The sequence below is a fragment of the Rhincodon typus genome, chromosome 32 (genome assembly GCF_021869965.1).
Source record: "Rhincodon typus isolate 14 chromosome 32, sRhiTyp1.1, whole genome shotgun sequence".
Taxonomy (NCBI): Eukaryota; Metazoa; Chordata; class Chondrichthyes; order Orectolobiformes; family Rhincodontidae; genus Rhincodon; species Rhincodon typus.
The window spans coordinates 7,954,177-7,974,963 of NC_063363.1; the positions used below are offsets into that span (position 1 = coordinate 7,954,177).

The 20,787-nt window shown below is 39.2% G+C and overlaps 1 protein-coding gene across 4 annotated transcripts in view; it reads left to right on the forward strand.

The window, feature by feature from the left end:
* The window catches only part of LOC109912354 (centrosomal protein of 164 kDa), a 191,246-nt gene that overhangs the window by 102,218 nt on the left and 68,241 nt on the right, over positions 1 to 20,787 (forward strand). For all 4 annotated transcript variants that reach the window (XM_048615635.1, XM_048615638.1, XM_048615636.1 and 1 more), the window contains one exon: positions 13,311 to 13,382. In XM_048615635.1, the coding sequence (XP_048471592.1) occupies positions 13,311 to 13,382 (72 nt within the window). The remainder of the gene's footprint in view (positions 1 to 13,310; positions 13,383 to 20,787) is intronic.

A 20,787-nucleotide genomic window follows, 5' to 3' on the forward strand; every position in this document is an offset into this window, starting at 1 on the left:
ACTCAATCTCTCTGTATTCATCTGCAATTTCCTTATTTTATTCATTCACAGGATAAGAGCATCACTGGCTAAGCCAGCATTTATTGCCCATCCCAGTGGACAGTTAAGAATCAACCACCTTTCTGTAGGTCTGGAGTCACGTGTAGGCCAGACCAGGTAAAGGTGGCAGTTTCCTTCCCTAAATTAGTGAACCAGATGGGTTTTCCTGACAACCAGCATGGTCATCGTTTAACTCTTAATTCCATTTTTTAAAAACTAAATTCAAATTCCATCATCTTCCACGGTAGGATTCAAACCCAGGCCCCCAGAACATTTCCTGGGTCTCCGGATTAACAGTCCAACGATAATACCATTAGGTCAACACCTTACCTCATGTCTACTTCAAAATATACATTCCTATTTCTGAAGAAGGGTCACTGGACTTGAAATATTAACTCTGCTTTCTCTCTGCAATGCTGCCAGACCCACAGAGTTTCTTCAGCACTTTTTGTTCTTGTTTCAGATTTCCAGCATCCATAGTTCTTTGTTTTATATTAATCGAGGGTTATGGGGAAAATGCAGGAAAATGAATGTGAGGTATGTCAGATCAGCCATGATCCTATTGAATGGCCGAGCAAACTTGAGCGCCGAACAGCCTATTCTTGTTCCTACTTCATATGGTCTTATGGCCTTATTCCTACCTATCTTGGTGTCGTTTTAAAAATTAGTTACCATGCCATCACTACCTCATCAAAGTCGTTGATGTTTCTATAAAATACTGAGGCCCAAGAACAGTGGGACACCACTCGTCGCATGCTGCCAATCAGACAAAGATCCATTTATAACAACAGAGGGAATGCTGGAGAAACTTGGCAGGCCTGGCAGTATTTGTGGAGAAAGAAACAGACCCATTTATGCGTATGTCCTGTTTTATGCCAGCTGGCCAATCTTTAATCTATGCTAATATATTACCTCCTTCAACATGAGCTTTTAATTTCTGCATTAATCTTTGATGTGACACCTTATAAAATTCTTCTGGAAATCCAAATATAGTGTGTCTGCAGGCTCCCCTGTATCGATAGTATAGTCCTCCAAATAACTTCATTAAATTGGTTTTACCAAAGGGAAATCCTGTTTAACCATGCTGACCTATCCAGATTACCTTACATTTTTCTAATTGCATAGCTATAATCTAACTAATGATTAAGTCTAGCATCTTCCCCATAATAGATGTCAAGCTAACTGGGCAATGGGTCCTGTTTTCTGCCTCTCTCCGTTCTTGAACAAAGGGGTTATATTTGCAACTTTTCAGTCCAGTAAAACCTTTTCTGAATCTAGTAACTTTTGGAAAATTAACACGAATGCCTCTAATCCTCATTAACAACATCTTTTAACACTCTAGAATGAAATCCATCTGGACCTGAAGACTTAGCAGCTCACATGCCATTGTGGCTTAGTGCCACTTCTCTCATGATTGTAATTTTGCAAAAGTTCCTTTCTCCCATCCACTTTCTGATTTAAAGCTTTTGCATCCTCTGTAATGAGCACAGAAGCAATATATTTGTACTTTTCATCTGCTGTTTCTATTCTATCAATTATTAACTGCCTATTCTGTCTCCGCAGAGGACCTTCACTTGGCAGATCTCTCTCTTTGCTACTTTCCTTTATACATACCTGTAGAAACTCTTGCTATCCATTTTAACATTCCTAGCTAGCTTCCTTTCATGTCCTCTAAACTTTTGTTCATGATAATCTTTTAGTAATTTTCTGCCATATATGTTCTGATCAATAATTTGATCTGTCACTCGTCTTTGTGTGACTATATACTTTAGTTTGATGCTTTCTCTAACTAAGTTATTTAACCAGGGTAGTGGGTCCTCCTTTGAGAATTTTCCTTTATGGTAGGAATGTACTTACTCTGAATATTTTGAAATAATCCCTTGAATGTCTGCCATTATATCTTAATGGATCTATCTCCTCACCTTGTACGTCAGTTCACTTCAACTAGCATAGATTTCATGCCCACAAAGTAGCCCTTATTTAGGTTTAAATCCTAATCTTAGCCCATTTCAAGTTGCGATCATGTTGTGGTCACAATTACTTAGGGGTGCCTTAACTCTGAGGTAATCAATTAATTTTGTCACATTACACAATAACAAGTCTGATGTAAACTGTCAGAGATAGTAGGAACTGCAGATGCTGGAGAATCCGAGACAACAAGGTGCAGGGCTGGATGAACCTGTCCTCTAGTCAGTTCAAAAATATATTGCTGTAAGAAATGATCTCAAAAGCATTCTCTGGACTCCTCATCAAGGCTACTTCAGCCAATCTGATTTTATTCAGTTTATTTGTAGAATAAATTCACCCATGATCTATTGCTGTCTCTTTCTCACAAGCGTCCAATATTTCTTCTTGTATGCTTTATCTCCTGTTGTGTTCAGTGTTAGGGAGCCTGGAGGGGACTCGCAATAGTTTCTTCATTCACCTAATAATCTTCATCTCCACCCAAGCCAATTCTATATCCTGATCTTTGAACCAGGTTATCTTTAACTAATGCCATCCTTGATTAATAGTGCTATCCCTCCACTTTTACCTAGCTTCCTGATTTTCTTGAATGTTGTGTACCGCTCAAATTTAAGACCCAATCTTTGTCATCCTGCAATCATGTTTCAGTTGTGGCTTCAGATTGTATGTGCTTGTTTCCAAATGTGCTATAAATTTGTTTAGTTTGTTTTGAATTCCATGAGTTGCAGTATGCACCAGACCAAAGAGACAACTGCTTTCTGTGAGAAAAGCCCAACTAGATTAACAAAACAACCACTTCTCCCCCACCGTCCATCTCCAGGACAATATACAGGCTTTGGGTTGGTTCAAATAGAATTGTATATTAAACACCTTTTACTTTCAAAATCAAACCCTTTGACCCACATGAATAATCAATAAGATTAATGGATATAATTGCCCTCTCTCGGTGCTTATTATTTTCACCAGATGCCTTTAGCTTCTTTCGTATGGGAACTGCACAAACAATTTAAATTTTTTAATGAGGCAAGGGTAGGTCTTTTAGCACCTTTACACGCTTTAGAGATGGGTCACTCATTGTTCAAATGATCAACTCTGACCTTGTCGGATAAATAGAGGTTATCTGTGAATTATAATTAACTCAAACTTATTTAATTTGTTGAGGCACATAGCAGAAATTGTAACCAAGCATTTCCAACACTCCACCACTTAGGGAATATGTCTGGACTATTTCAACTTCCGAAATCCACCCTAAGGCTCAAGAGGTATTCAGTTCGATTAAGGATGAGCTCTCTAAGCTGGAGGGTCGACTGGAGGCCTTCTAAACTGGCTGTCCAGCAGGCTGTCCTTAATGGTATATAACAGAAAAGCTGTTTCAACATGGAGGTGTCCTCTCTTCAGATTTTTAAGAACCTTAAATAGAAGACATTCAGCAGTTAGGCTACTGCAAAGTGGTGTTGGGGAAGTCAGGGTCAGCATCCTCTACAGCATAGTCTACAGTTGCTTTCACATCCAGTTAGGCAGAGAGGGCCTCCGAGACTGTGAGAAGCAGAAATCCATGGTCTTCTCCAGATGCCTGTGTTCAGGCCCTAAATTGTTTTTTTTTAAATTGGCAAAATTTGACTCTTTAGCCGTCATTGGCTACCTGCCGTATGTGAATGGGTAGCCTTCCTGGCTCCAGTCTCCCTTCTTCAAAACACCAAGCGTTCAAAATAACATAGAGTCATAGACTCACACAGCATGGAAACATACTCTTTGGTCCAACATGTCCATGCCGACCAGACATCTCAATCTGACCTAGTCCCATTTGCCAGCATTTGGTCCATATCCCTCTAAATCTTTCCTATTCATATACCCAACCAGATGCCTTTTAAATGTACCAGCCTCCACCACTACCTCTGGCAGCTCATTCCATTCACACACTACTCTCTGCATGAAAACATTATCCTTAGGTCCTTTTTAAATCTTTCCTCTTTCAACTTAAACCTATGTCCTCCAGTTTTGGACTCTCCCACCATAGGAAAAAGACCTTGGCTCTTCACCCCACCCATGCCCCTGATGATGTTGTAAACCTGTACGAGGTCACCCCTCAAGTCTCCAATGCTCCAGGGAAAAATGTTGCAACCTATTCAGTGTCTCCCTATAGCTCAAGCCCTCCAACCCCAGCAACATCCTTGTAAATCTTCACTGCATCCTCAAGTTTAATAACATCCTTCCTATAGAAGGCAACTGGAATTGAATGTAGTATTCCAAAAGGGGCCTCACTGATGTCCTGTACAACTGCAACATGACATCCCAACTCCTGTACTCAATCCTGTGACCAATGAACGCAAACGTGTCAAACGCCTTCATCACTAACCTGTCTACCTGCGACTCCACTTTCAAGGAATTATACACCTGCACCCCAGGTCTCTTTATTTGGCAACACTCCCCAGGACCCTGCCATTAAGTGTATGACCTGCCCCAGTTTGCCTTACTAAAATGCAGCTCCTCACATTTATCTAAATTAAATTCCATCAGCCACTCCATGGATCATTTGCCCATCCGACCAAGGTTCCATTGTATTCTGAGATAATCTTCACTGTCTACTACACCGCCTGTTTTGGTGACATCTGCAAAATTACTAACCATACCTCTTATATTCACATCCAAAGCATTTATATTAATAATGAAAAGCAGTGGACCTAGCACTGATCCTTGCAGCACATCGCTGTCACCGGCCTCCAGTCCGAAAAACATCAATCCACCACCACCCTCTCTGTCCTACTTTCAGGCCAATTTTATGTGCAATTGGTTAACTCCCCCTGGATCCTATGTGATCTAGTCCTACTAACCAGTCTACCATGTGGAACTTTGCAAACACTTTACTGAAGTCCATATCGACTACATCTATCACTCTGCTTTTATCAATCTTCTTTGTCACCTCTTCAAAAAAATTCGATCAAGTTTTTGGGACATGATTTCCCATGCACAAAGCCATTGATTATCCCTAATCACTCCTTGCCTTTCCAAATGCATGTAAATCCTGTTCCTCAAAATCCCCTCCAACAACTTACCCACCACAGACATCAGGCTTACCGGTCTATAGTTCCCTGGCTTTTCCTTACCGACTTTCTTAAGTCATGGTATCACTTTAGCCAACGTCCAGTCTTCTGGCATCTCATCCGTGGCTATGATGATACAAATATCTCAGCAAGGAGCCCAGAATCTCTTCCCTAGCTTCCCATAAAGCTCTGGGAAACACCTGATCAGGTCCTGGGGATTTATCCACCTTTATGCATTTTAACACTTCCAGCACCACCTCTTCCGTAATATGGACACTTTTCAAGAGATCGCTATTATTTCCCTGAGTTCTATAGCTTCCATATCCTTCTCTACAGTAAACACTGACGTGAAATATTCGTTTAGTATCTCACTCATCTCCTGTGGTTCCACACATAGACAGTCTTGTTGATCTATAAGGGGCCCTATTTTCTCCCTAGTTACTCTTTTGTCCTAAATGTATTGATAGAATCTCTTTGCATTCTTCTTTACTCTATTTGCCAAAGCTACCACATGACCCCCTTTCGCCCTTCTGATTTCCCTCTTAAATATACTCCTACTGCCCTTATACTCTTCTAGAGATTCACTTGATCCCAGCAGTCCATACCTATCCATACCCGTCCATACCCAGCTGATAAATGCCTCCTCCTTTTCCTTGACCAGAGCCTCAATTTCCAGCATTCCCTACATCTACCAGCCTTGCCCTTCACACTAACAGGTGCACACTGTCTCTGAATTCTTCTTATCTCAGTCTTAAAGGCTTCCCACTTTCCAACCGTCCCTTTACCTGTGAACAACTTCCCCCAATCAACTTTTGAAAGTTCCTGTCTAATGCCATCAAAATTGGCCTTACTCCAATTTCGGACTTCAACTTTTTGATCAGTTGTATCCTTTTCCACAACTATTTTGAAACTAATAGCATTATGATCAGTTGCATTTCCTCCCACTGACACCTCAGGCATTTGCCCTGCCTTCTTTCCCGACAGAAGGTCAAGTATTGCTCCTTCTCTCGTAGGTACATCCACATATTGAAAAAAGACGTTTTCTTGTACCCAGTTAACAAATTCCTCCCCATCCAAGCCCTTAACATCTGAAAACCAGCCCGTTGACCTGCAGCTCCATCATCCCTAGCCACCCTAGGTACAAAAATTCAGTCCATATTGCTTGAATAATTGGCCCTAAGACCATAAGTCATAAGACAAAGGTGTAGAAGTAGGCCATTTTTGCCCATTGAGTCTGCTCCACCATTCAATTAGACCATGACTGATTTGATAATCTTCAATTCCACTTTCCTGCTTTTCCCTATAACCCTCATTTCCCTTACTGATGAAAAATCTATCTCAGCCTTAAATATACTTAGTGACCCGGCCCCAACAGCTTCTGTGGTAAAGAATTCCACAGATTCACAACCTTCTGAGAGAAGAAGTTTCTCCTAATTTCTATCTTAAATATGCAATCATTTATTCTGAGATTATGGATTTAGGACTGTCAGTTCTCAGAGTAGGCTGGGCTGAAAGCCTACCTCAGAATACTGGAGCTGTGGTCTATACTTAAAAATTAAGATTAAAATAGAAAACATCCCTTGTACTGTCACACCGTTGCTCACCTCGGCCTGCATATCCCTTCCATGCTGACCTATGCCCTTGTGCACACTTCTATGGCATCTAATGACCCCTGTGTCATTCTACACATCTTTTCTGGCCCCTCATACCCTTTATTGTTGCAATCATTCCATTTATAGCTCGAATGCCAACTCAGTGCCAGATCTTACTCTCCCCCAGCATCCTTTACGCCTGTGTCTCTGTGCCAACTGACCTATTACCCAGCATTGATATTAGTCACGAGGCATCCTGATAGAAATGAAAGTTACCAGCCTATTGATGATGTCACCATAAAAGAAATTCTCATTGTTAGAAAATTAATCAATTCATTGAATTTAATTCAATTAATACCTTATAGCAATAAACATTTCACTTAAGTGCTCAATTTCATGTGTAAACAAACATCTCGCGCTCTCTGAATTATCTTGTTTGTTTGGGAGAGTGTTCTTCTTATTTCTCACTCCAGTCAGAATATCTACAAACTAAAACCAAAGTCTTTCCAAGCTTTTTGTTTCTCCTGAGCAAAACACACACACACTGCAAGCAAATTCCCATTATCACTTCAGGGACTGTCTTTCTTAGTGGTTTAAAAAATACATGGCTCTTGTAATACTGACAAGTTGATCATTAAACCCCCTCATACACACAGACCAAAACCCACATACCCCAAGTACAAAATCCAAACTCTAAAGTAAATGGTGACACAGTGTGGAGCTGGAGGAACAGAGCAGGCCAGGCAGCATCAGAGGAGTAGGAAAGTTGACGTTTCGGGTCAGGACCCTTTTTCAGAAATGCGGGAGGAGGAAGGGAGCACAGAAATAAATAGAGAGAGGAGGGGTGGGGCTGGGGAAGGTATGTGGGATGGTGATAGGTGAGTGCAGATAGGCAGTGGTGGGGATTAGTCAGTGAGGTGGGAGGAGCAGATAGGTGGCAGAGAAGATGGACAGGTTGTGTCAGGTCAAGGAGGCAGGGATGAGAGGGAGGTTGGTCATGGGATGAGGCTGGGAGTGGGGAGATTTTGAAACTGGTAAAGTCCATATTTAGGCCATTGGGTTGTAGGCTCCCGAGGTTTAATATGAGGTGCTGCTCCTCCAATTTCCAGGTGGCATCATTGTGACACCGGAGGAGGCCCAGGATGGATATGTCACCCATGGAGTGGGAGGGGGAGTTGAAATGGTTCACAACTGGAGGGTGTTGTCGTTTGTCGTGAACAGAGCGCAGGTGCTGTACAAAGCGGTCTCTGATGTAGAGGAGGCCACATCAGGAGCAGCGGATGCAATAGACCACATTGATGGATGTGCAGGTGAACCTCTGTGTGATGTGAAAGGTTTGTTTGGTGCCTTGAATGGAGGTGAGGGGGAAGGTGTAGCACTTCCTGCGGTTGCAGGGAAAGGTGCTGGGGGTGGTGGGGCTAGTGGGGAGTGTGGAGTGGACGAGGGAGTCGCGGAGAGAGCGGTCCCTACAACAGGCTGAGGTACCTTCCCCCTCCCCCATTTCTGAAAAAGGGCCCCGACCCAAAACATCAACTTTCCTACTCCTCTGATGCTGCCTGGCCTGCTGTGTTCCTCCAGCTCCACACTGTGTGATCTCTGACTCCAGCATTGGCACTTCTTACTACCTCCAAAGTAAATGGTATTTTTATATATCATAGTGCACTTCACACTGTTCAAAAGGAATGCACTGAGATCAGCTCTTACTTGGTCTCATCTCCACACCAGGTTCCAGACTTCCAGGGACTCCAAAATTTGATTTCAGTGGGCCTTTGTCATATAGGTGTGATTTCATAGCCATATACACTGGTGATGTGCTCTGCTGAAATTTTCTGCAATCTTACTTCAAGCAGACTGAAATGGAAACAGAAGTTGAGGGATATGGAAAAGGATGACAATCTGACAAGTGAAAGTGAAATTCAGAAAGAGAGGGATTCGAGGCTACAGTTGCTAAAATGGAAACGAACAGGGGAAAAAAAAATGGGAAATCTAAAAGAGTTGGGGGTTTTAAGCAGAAGGCAAGAAATTGAGCGAGAGGAGCAGAAAAATGAATGCCTCTAGAGAAAATACAACAAAACCTTGCTTTGGAGAGTTGCATACTGTAATAAGAAAAATGGGTATGGCTTGGCTGTGATGTTGTTTGTTGCTGACTAGCCTGCTAATGCTGGCCTGGATTCACATAAGTAAAGCCGATTTGCACAATTTTCCAGAGGACAGTGGCCTGTTGTGCTATACCTGTGTGGTTGTATAACTGTTAGTAACAGAACTATACCCAGGTTGAAGCAGTACATTTAGGGATAATGGGTAAAAAGAAAGGTTCCTCTTAAAGGGCAATGATCAATCAGTCTTTCCAAATCTTACAATAATAGAAAATTCATATATCAATTACACCTATTCTCATGTTGATGCTACTTTAATTTTATGCATTTTGAGAAAATGCTATGTATTTCTCTTTTTTTCAAATAATCTCAGCTGACACAGTGAGGGGTGACCTCAACAGAGGTTAATAAAATCATGAGGGGTGTAGATAAGGTGAAAGGCAGGTGTCTTTTACCTAGGGTGGGGGATTTCAAGACTAGGAGGCATATTTTTAAGGTGAGAGTAGAAAGATTTAAAAAGAGACATGGGACAGTTGTTTTACACAGCGTGGTTAGTGTGTGGAATGAACTTGCAGAGGAAGTGGTGGATGTGGGTACAGTTACAATATTTAAAAAAATGTTTGAACAGGTACATGAATAGGAAACGTTTGAGCGATATGGACCAAGCGCAGGCAGGTGGGACTAGTTAGGATTATGGTCGGCATGGACAGGTTGAACCAAAGGGTTTGTTTCTGTCCTGTATGACTCTATGTTTACCCAAGGTTTTGTTCACTCTCACATCTACATATTTTAAAAATCCTATGGACATTATTTAATGTACAGCAAGGGAGATTACCTGGTGTCTTGCTAATATTTAATCCTTTAATCAAGACCATTAAAACTATCAGTTAAGTATGGCATTGCTTTTTGTTGTGCAACTTTTTTGCCACATTTTGTGTGTATCAACAGTACTTGCACTTTATAAAAGTACAATTTCGCTATCTGTAAAGCACCTTGGGAAGTCTTGAGATTGTGGGAGGTACCGTACAGATGCAGGCCTTTCATTTTACCAGTCATAAAATAATAGTTTCCAATCATTCGTTAAACTTCAACATGTCAGTTAGAGTTTCTGCACTGAGTCAGTTAACCTTGCTGTGTTTCCTAGGATACAAAGCATCCTCATCATCTTTGATGCACCGTATGCTTTAACCTGCTCTGTGCATGGCTTCCGAAACTAATATTATAGATGGGGGTCTGATGTATTCTAATTCAAACTGAAATTGTATTCTTTTAATTGTTTTCAACTAATTAATTTGTCAAGAATTCCAGCCAAGTAACTGCAATTAGCAACTGACAACGCCATTAGTCTTCATTATATTTATTTTGCAAGCTTTTGACATACAGTAATGCTGAGCCTCAAATAAAATTTATAAAAATCAATTGCATTCAGATTTAATTAGTCTACAGTTGCCATTTCTGTCAGTTAATTAATCTATTGCTATTTTAAAGAAAAATTTAGTTTAAAGGAGATTAATATTTGATCTCTGAAGGGCTATTCATTGTTATTGCCTATATATACTTATCAAAAACTGTTGAAAATTTGTAAGAGATTTTTCTTCTGAACAACAACATTGTTCTGCATCTTCATGTTTCAATGTTCACAATTTAACAGATATCATGGGGGTTATATTATGCCTGATGTGTATATAAGCATGCAAATCTGCAGAACCATGAGAACACACACAGAGCATTTCTGCTCAACAAAATTGGTAATGTTATTAAATTTTAGATATATATTTTGACTCAAAAGGTGGTGGTTAATTTTCCCACTGAGTTTGAAATATGACAATTATCTCATCATGTTGCACAAACATGTTCTAAAATATTGAACTATTCCTTCATTTTGTATATTTTAGTGTCATCAACAATTTTTAAACATCTGGAAGTAAAATACCGAATGAGATATGCAGTCTTTTTACATAGCTTCGCTATATTCCAAAAAGGCTTGTGCTGTCATTTTCTCTCTTGCTTTTTCTACCAATTTCCATCGAATTTGATGTACAGTCAGGTGATTGAAGGGGAGGGAAGTTGGTGGAAGTGTGGGGAGCAGCAGGTCAGCTATCAGATGCCTGGATACAAGGCATATCAATGTACTGTAACTTGACCTAGATGAACCACTTCTTCAATGTATCATTATGTCCCTATTGTAGTACACCCAACATTACTGTAAATTCCTCCAAACAAGCTTATTGGCTGTGTTTGAGAATGGAGGGCAAATATTAGTTGAAAATCTTTCAAGGTGATAAGCAATAGCCTAACATAATTTTGTAAATGACCTCATCGGATGCTTTGTTCTTGGTTTATAAATAATTTAACGTGCTTATTGTTAATTTAACTCTTCAGTTCCTTTCAAGAAGTGTCTCAGTTTGGATAGCTATAACCAAGAGAAGAAGACATGTAAAGATAGTGCTGGCAATCAACAGAAGCACATTTGAAGATGCGTTATAAAATTTAATTCAGTGATAAGCTAAGAGAACAATCACACATTTCTGTTCAATGCATTGAAAGTCCAGAGCTAATCATTCACCGTATACATGACTTATTAATCTTAGAGCCCTAATGACACAGAAAGAGGCCATTTGGTATATTAAGTCCATGTCAGTTTTCTGTAGAGCAATCCAGTTGATCCCATTCCCCAGCCCTTTGGCCCTGGATGTCTATTTTCCTCAAGTATCTGTCTAAATATCTTTTGAAAGCATCAATCACCTCCATTTCTACTACTCTTGCAGTCTGTGAATTCCAGGTCATGAATGGCCTACTTCTGCTCCTACGTTCAATCTATTCATGCAGGTTAAATCCCTAGTCCCAGGAGCCATTCCAGTAATTCTCTTCTGCACCCTGTCCCAGAACCTTCACATCCTTCCTAAATTGTTCCAACTAGAACTAGACTTAATACTGTAGCTATGGTCTAACTAGAGCTTCATAAAGTTTCAGCATTTTTTCCATGTTTCTATACTGAATATCTCTAATTATAAAGCCTGGGATCCCATTATCCTTTGCTAACTACATTTTCAATATATCCTGCCACCTTGGAAGATCTATGCACATGAACTCCCAGGCTCATTCATCCCTGAACATTTTGTAAAACTGTGCCATGAAGCCTATATTGCTTCTTCCCAGCCCTTCTGCCAAAATGCATCACTTCACAGCTTGGAAGAAACTTTGTTCCTCTCTCAACTTCATGTACTTGGTATGGTTTGCAGACATCCTCTGTTTTATCATATTACCTGTCTCCCTCATCATTTAAAGAGCTCTGGCCTTGGTTTTCCTGCCGTTTCCTCTTGTTCAAACATGCCTATTCTCTGCCTGAAACAGCCTTTCTTTTAAAGTTCCCTTGTTCTCACTTTCTTCTTTTAAAATACTCCTAATGTGGTTCAATGTAAGTCTTTATTTTAAAATTCTTTTGTGAAGCACCTTGAGATATTTGATATATTAAAAGCACTTTCAATAACACAAAGTGTTGATGATGCAGCTTTACCTGTCAAACTTTAGGCCTATTTTACTCTAACTAGATCTCCACTCATCCTATTGAAAATAGCCCGGCTCCAATTTCAAAATTATATTTTAGATTTTGCTTTGCTCATCTCCTTAACTCATTTAAACTTATTGAAATGATCTCTCTTTAATATTTTCTTTAACCTATTTGTTCTAATCAACCTGTCCAGAGATGTTATTACACAGGGGTGGAGCAGATGGGACTTGAATCTGGGCTGCCCAGTCCAGGGATGAAGACACTACTACTCTGTCACAAAGAGGGCCCAATTATCCAAGTATTTCCCCACAGACCCTATGGCCCACCCCGTTCCCCAGCAACGGGTCCAACAATGTCTCCTTCTAGGTTCAATAAAACACATACAGGTGAAGGAAATTCTCCTGAACACATTTCAGGAATCCTTTCCATCCCTTCATGTTTTTCTTAACATTATCTCAATGGTATCTTACACCCCCTGCAATTTTTTTCTTCCTAATTGTTGTTTCTAAAATCTAACTTGCCACTAGCATCAAACTCACCAATCTATACTTATGTATGGCTCTATGATTCTCTGATGCTTGCATATCTAATTTCCTGGCAGATTTGCTCCTGTATCTCACTTCTACTATTTGGATGGCCAGTAACATAACCATCCCCTGTTTGCTTTTCACTTCTAACTGACTGTATGCTCCCATTGCTCTTGTCAAAGCTGAGATAGAGAGTGTTGCTCCTTAAATTCCTCAGTAGTTAAAGGCTGCTGCCTGAGAAAGACAGGCATCAAAAAGGAGACAAATTATTTAAATGAGGGAAAAGTTATGAAGTGAAAGACTCGCATCAATATCATGTCCTTAAAATGTTTCAAAACGCTTGAAGAACCTTATTTGAAAAATCCTACCAAACCTTCCCCTTTGGTGGAGCTCCTAACTTTAATATATTAAGCAATTGAAGACTTTTAATTTGCCTCTGATCATCTGTTTAAAGTTCCCCATAAGGATGTAAACAACAGCAAACAATAGCTGTTTATCATGTACATTTTAAAATTAATCCTATTTTTACTTACCTACAGGAATCTGAGCCCAGTCAACAACTTAAGGACATGCAAGCATCTGAGGACTTTGATGAAAGTGACACAAATTTTGTAAGTTATCTTATGTGTAAAATGGCAATATTACATATATATCGTGAAGGTATTAACTGGTTGTATTGCTTAGTGCACCGTAATAGAAACCAAGACAGCAGTAAGGATTTTACACAAGCCAAATCCTGAATCTCAGCCAATTCATTTGTGCGCCCATGACGAAGAATGGTTGAAATCAATGAAACAATAGAGATGTTAACCCTGCTAAGAACCTGCACCTCCATGAAAGGAAGGGTGAAAATTGGATTGAGGAAAGTTTATTTATTAGTTTCAAGTTTTTTGGAAAATTTCCATTATGTTGCCATCACCCAAGCAATTGCTCTCAGTCTTGCCGTTCTCTATGCGCTAAAACAACAAGCACCTGAGCTAATGTTTTTATGGAGCTACAGGCATAAATGCAAGCAGAAAAACTGTAGCTCAGTAGTTGCAAATTGAAACATTGATTTAGTGACAAATTATTTTTAAAATGGAGATGTCTTTTGCTTAATAGAGCGTTTATTCTATTTAAAAGAAAACTCATTGATCAAAACTGAAACAGTCCAAAGCTCATGAAATGAACATCAGTGATATTCTTGTAGTTGTCAGGGGAAGCCTTTATTTTGTAGAGCATTTGATGTGTCCTGGCCAGTGCACTGTTCAGATAAATATTTGCACGAGGAAGCCTAACTTGTCAACTTGCCAAAGTCGCCTATAGCTGAGCAGTAGTGAACTACAAGGCAGTAATGTTATCTGAATCAAGCTGTGTTTGCAGTTTGCTTAATCATCCTCTGCCCAAGTGCTTTATAGCTGTTTTAGACTCGTGATACCTTGATGCCTTGCAGCCTTAAACTGTTTTCGGTGTTTTTTAATACAATATTCTCATATTTGCCATTTTCTTTACATTTTGTGATGAATTCCTTAATCAGTGGATTCAAAATTTTAGCAAGCCACTTCTTAAAGTAATGAAAATATGAATTATTTTTATTGTTATGATTTCAGATATTATTACTCAACAAGTCAGATGCCAAACTGAAATCTGGCTTGATAAATTTTTTTTTGTTTTAACAAGGTGATTGCTCACCGAAACCTAAGCACACAATGTTGCAGATTTGGTTTTTAAACAGATAAAACAAAGTTTATTATGCAAAACAAATTAAGGCATAATAGAATAAACCAAACACTGTTAAAATATAATCCCATTAATCCCAAAAGCACCCCTTTATACTATATGTACCAGAGAGAATTCCCTTCTCTATCACCCTAATACGGCTTAATTTAACTGTGGCTTCAACTCCCAGTCTGGAGTATCTAATAGGCTCTTTCAGAAGCCTTCATATAGCTAAACTTTCTATAGCTAACTTTCTCATCCTCAAATAACCGAACTGGAACTTCTGCTAAACTCCTTACATCAAGGTAGCCTATTTCTTTAACCATTCTAAATGATCTTTTCCATTTTCTGAGGAGCAACTGCTTTACGTATCTGGCTTTACCTAAGACCCTGCAGAACTGCCCAAACTGAAACTAAAATAAACTTTTTTGATCCAGCAGTGTGTGCTTCCCTTAATTAAAGGACAAAAACATGACCTTCTGAACTGGAACCTAATGCATAACTGTTTACCTTGCTTGCTTGTAAAATTCTCCTAATGTAAACAAAAACCCAGTACACTCCAGGAAGTATTTCCTTCATATTGTGTTTAAAAATAATCACAATGGCTACAGAAATACTTAAAAGTTAATCATTAAACCCCTTCAAAAACACGAAAACTGTATGCCACTGTTTCAAAATCCAAAGTCAGAACTGCATTAAAATATGTATAAATCACATACCTTACATCAAGATTACTGATTGATGAAAGCAGCCTGAATATTCGTGCCGATTAAGTTAAAGGTAATCAAATGGTTGATACCGTATGTTGTATTTGTTTCAATAGCCCATAAAGGAAATGTGTGTGCCTATATATATAGCATATGTAAATATTTTCCCCATTTTCCTCACATAAGATAGAGAGGTAGTATGATTGGCCTCAGCAAAAATGGAAAATATTAGTCAGAACTTCTACTCGTGGTCACCATTTAATGACATCACTTATGCAGATGATGCCTGATTACAGTTTAAGCTCATAACTGTGGAGAAAGAGCTCCCCCACACTTTAACTGACACTTGAAAGTGGGCCATTTGGTAGGATAGGCAACACCTGTGAACTTTTCCTCCATTTGAGCATGTCAGGTAAATTTTGCAAAAAAGAATAATGGAAAAAGCAGTCTTCTACAAATTTCTCAAATTGCAAAGAACCTTGCAAATGAATTGCAAAACCTTGCATGAAAATATGCTCACTTAAATTAAGCCTGCTTAATTTAAAGTTGATTTTTATATTCTGTGGGTGTTTGTTTTAAAAAATGTCAGTACCCTGGGGACCATGCACTACTTAAATATTCAAAACTAAGCTCATCCCATTGCCTGCTTAAAATGAGCTTTTTGAATATCTTAACATCCTGGCCTAATTTCACTGCAATGCTTTCGTATTCCACATTTCATTGTGCACCAAAGTGAAGCATAGGTATGCAATTAAATCTGTTTAAAATGCAGAAGGTGTAAGCACACACAAGCAGAAGAAAAGCGTTAAGCCCCTCCAACATCTCTTCGACTTTGCTGGAAGCGACATTGCCACCTGCCAATGGGAGCAGTCCGCACCATTTCTCTGTTGCTGGGGAGGGATAAAAATATTTGTAAATACTAACAAGTACTCTGTCAGGCTTCATACAAAGCAGTGCGGTCAATTGGTGATTCTTTGTATCAATTTAATTTTCCTGTCATTTTAAGGACAGTTGTTAATTTTTGTCAGCGTCATTAGAAGAGTGAATTAAATTTTAGCTCAATTTTTCTGTTTTTCTTTTTTATTCATGACCGTGTTTCACATTTTTGCATTTAAAATAACTTCTTTTAAAACAAGGAATGAACCATTGAACGAGTGAAACAACTACTGAACACAAAACCTGGATGCTGAAGAGGATGAGAATACACTGTGTTTTCATATCTTTCTTTAGTCAGTGCTATTGTGCTAGGAACAGCAGGCTGCATAATAACATGTTGCATTTTACATACGGCAAGTCGATTATCAAACTTGGCCAATCAGGGAGTGTGAGGCTACTCACCCTAGCTCACTGAATATAGGGCAAATGCAAACATTGCAGATACTGGAAATCTGAAACAAGACAAAATTAAAAATGCAAGAAATACTCAGCAGGTCAGGTAGCATCTGTGTAGAAAGAAACTAGCATTTCAGGTCTATAGCCTCACATCAGAATGGTTGGAGTGGAGGAGATCGAATATGTTTTTGTGCTTTACTTGTTTCTTTTGATACAGTGCACAAATCCAATTGGAATCTTTAGTATTCCTTTGGGAGTGATATAATTTTATTTTAAACTTGTGTAACAGTAAGTCCAAGTTAATAATCCCTATGCTGAATTAATTTGTTGCATGTAGCTCTGTGCTTAATTACTCAACATATTTGAGATTCTAATTAGATAAAATTATAATACTGACATATTTATGGATTAAGTTCCATTTCCTACCTTGTGCATCAATTAACGTTAGGTGTGTGCATTTCATTTTCTTTTGGCGTAAGTTCATGAGATGGCTTCTAATAATACTTATCTGCTGTAGTTGATGCTAAGAGGTCAGGTTGATGACCTTTTACCAGACTACTCACAACCTTGTTATAAAAACTAACTTGGACATGAGTTTTGGACTTCACAAATGTGCACCATCACCATGACCACCCATTTACAGTTTTTTTTTTATTTTTGTGCCTAGGGAAGCTGCCATAGCTCATTTTCAAGATCAACAATCCATTTAGCAGCTTTAATTGCTGTGGTCTGAAAGTTGTGATGGTACCGAGAATGGATCTCTCAAAGCAAAAGTTAAATTTATGATTGATCAAACTTGGGTTGTTCCTGTTCCATTTTTGGTGCAATTGGCCACACCTTCCCTGGCCAATCCTCAAGCAGTTAAGGGTTGTACATACTTTCTGTGGAAGGTTGAAACTGGAACTTCACTCGGTGGATCAGTTTCCAAGTTGTTGATGTTTGCAGTCAACCAGGAGGTGTGCTATTGAGGTAATAATTTACAGGGTATGAAGTGTGTTGTAGGTATGACAGAAGTTCAGAGTGTGTGTTCGTGTTTTGAGGTCCTTAATCAACAGAAGTGCTTCACTCACGGTCAGCCAGTAATCTCTCAGAGGTGTTTCCCTGCAGCTATCGTGAGGTTTAATATGTACTGGCAAATGAAGCCACTCCAGCTGTGTCAACATTGCAGAAATATTTTTTAAGCCTGCCCAGAATCGTATACTACTACATTTGTTTGATGGCTCCTGAGCCTGGTTGAGCAGCAGTAATCTGTTGTTCCGCCCACTATCCCGAACTAGCATCGCAATATTTCTGGTTTGAATTTCCCCACATTTACAATAGAGTACACCTGGACATGGTGATATGGCTACCTGATGTGCAAGTCGTACCTGAAAACCTTGAATGGCTTAAACTGTGGAAACCCTAACCAAATCAAGGAACAAATAATTACATTTTCCCTGAACTCAATTTTCAAGGCAACATCTTTGAGTTTCACTTGCTCTCCAGCAGGGCATTGGTCTGGTTAGAGAACTTGATATTAAAACTGTAACAAGAGCTTCTGTTCCAAAAGCCACATGAAAAAAGAAGAAATAAGAAGACTTGATTTCATTCTGCATTATGTTAATCTAGTCCTAGAATGGGGTTTGAATGCTCACTCATCTTATTTAACAAGAGCGAAATGACAAATTAATGTAATGTCGACCCTTAATGCCAACAGTATCTTTACTGCCTTCTCCTCATTGATGTCAGTGCTCCTGCAACAATTGAGTACAGAAAACAATATAGCTCTAGGCTTTCTGTTTCTAGGGTTTGACATGAGTTTTCATTTTGTTTTCTTTCTAAAATTACTGTTCTAAAATTGTGTAATGTACACAAATAATATTTTTGCTTTTGAATAAAAATACTGTTGTCCCACCTTTTTGCATTAACCAGGAAACTTCTAGAGCATATCTCAGTTTTGAAATTGAGAAAAAAAATTCCAAAGTAGCGAGAATTCTGACCACCTTTTTCCATGTGTTAATCTTGTTATGAAATATAATGATGCAGATTCTGTTGCCTTTCACGCATACAACAGTTTGGTTATGGTAGCTATCCCTTTCCTTAATGTCGCTTTCCCTTCATATGTCATGCAGTTCACGTTATCTGGCAATCATTTGAGGTCTATAGTAACACTTCATCGTAATCTTTTGAATGACTAGGTTATTTTTACTGAACAAGGTTGAAAGGATACGTGGAAGTTTATGGGCCAGTTGGGGGTTCCCTCATTCTACTGTCTCCTTGTCATTATTGGTAAATAAGATATGCAAGTCTCTTGGCACATCTTTTGACTCCTAGTGAAGATAGCCTGAGGAAACGAAAGTGGTTTCTTTAGAAGTGGAAAGCCAGAAGATAATTTTTTCTTCCAAACCAATAACGATTTTTATTGACGACCGTAAAGGTATTACTGCTTTGGATCTGGCTGAAAGGCTTGCTTATTGAAATCACTTCACCTTTATAGAACTATCTATGGATCTGCCAACTGTTTAGGCCACAGCCCAAGTACAGTGTGCAGTCTGGTCACCTATACTATAGGAAGGATGTGATTGTACCGGAAGGAGTGCAAAGGAGATATACCAGGATATTGCCTGGAAAGGAGCATTTCAGATTTGAAGGGAGGCTGGACAGGATTGGGTTGTTTTATTTGGAGCAGAGAAGGTTGAGGAGGAACCTGACAGAGATGTCTTACTATTGAGGGGCATAGACATGGTGAATAGAAAGCAGCTGTTCCTCTCACTTGAAGGGTCAGTAACAGGAGGCATAATTTTAAAGTGAAAGGCAGGAGGATTAGCGGGGATTTGCGGAAAATCTTTTTTATCCAAAGGCTGGTAGAGGTCTGGGATGCACTGCAAGATAGGTTAATTGAGGCACGAATCCTCACTACCTTTTAAAAAGTACTTAAATGAGCACTTGAAGTGTAATAACATTCAAAGCTGTAGGCCTTGTGTGGGAAAGTGGGACAAATACAGGTAATAGCACATTTTTGGCAGTACACACTCAATGGGCCAAGGGGCCTCTTCTACACTGTAAGACTCTGTAATAGCATTAAAATTAATATTCAAAAGCATGTCTGATCTATCAGGTGCATATCTTATTTTCCCTATTTGATGAAGCATCTGACATTCTGTCGCACTCAAGCAATACAGCTTCCAATAATGCTTGATTGATGTAGGAAAGATGTTTCCTCAATTGGGTGTGACCAAAACTAGATTCCATAAATACAACATAGTCGCGAATAAACCCACGAGGGAATTCAGCAGAAATTTATTCACCCAGAGAGTATCAGTAGCTGGAGTGTAGAACAAACGACTGCATGGAGTAATTGAATTGAATAGCATACATACATTTAAAGTCAAGCTGGATGAACACGAGAAAGAATGGAAAAGAAGGCTATGCTATTATAGTTAGATGAACAGGAATGGGAGGTGGCTTGTCTGGAGTATAAACATTGGCATGGACCAGTCTTTATGAATGAATGATCTGTTTATGTGTTGTTAATCCTTCAACCAAAGTCATGAAAATAAAACTGATCAACTGGCAGCTTTCGCATTGCTGTTTGTGGGTGCTTGCCTTGTGCAAATTGACTGCTGTGTTTCCATTATAACAGTCTTTACATTCAAAGAGTGCTCTGCAGTGGTGCATTTTGGGATATTCTGTCATCTTGGAAGGTATTACATAAATGCAAGTCTTTCATTTCAGTTTATCTGCTCACACTTTAGTAATGCTCCCACGAAAACTGATGCAATTGCACCAAACTTTACTCTTCATTATCTTAAAAGACAGCATGTGAGAAACACCCTGGAGGACTGTGAAATGTACCACAAAAGTTACTACCATTTGCTGAGGTAATTTTTCAGCCTAGTTTCCGAAAGAAAAGTGTGCGGATTTATCTGATGCAGTCATAGACAGCAACATACAAACAGTCCCACTTTAGTCTTGTATCTTTCTTTCCTGTGGTAATATTATTATTATGGACCCCAGACAGTGACTGTTGTTGCAAACACTGTTTTAATAAAATTATTGAAACTGAACTGCGTATGTCATGGGACAAAGTAAACTTGGTAATATTCCTATTTACTTTGAAAGAGCCCTGTTTCTCATTGAAATGAATTTACCTTTTTAAAGTCATAGAGTTGTACAGCATGGAAACAGACCCTTCGGTCCAACTCATCCATGTCGACCAGATATCCTAAATTAATCTAGTCCTATTTGCCAGCTTTTGGCCCATATCCCTCTAAACCCTTCCTATTCATATACCCATCCA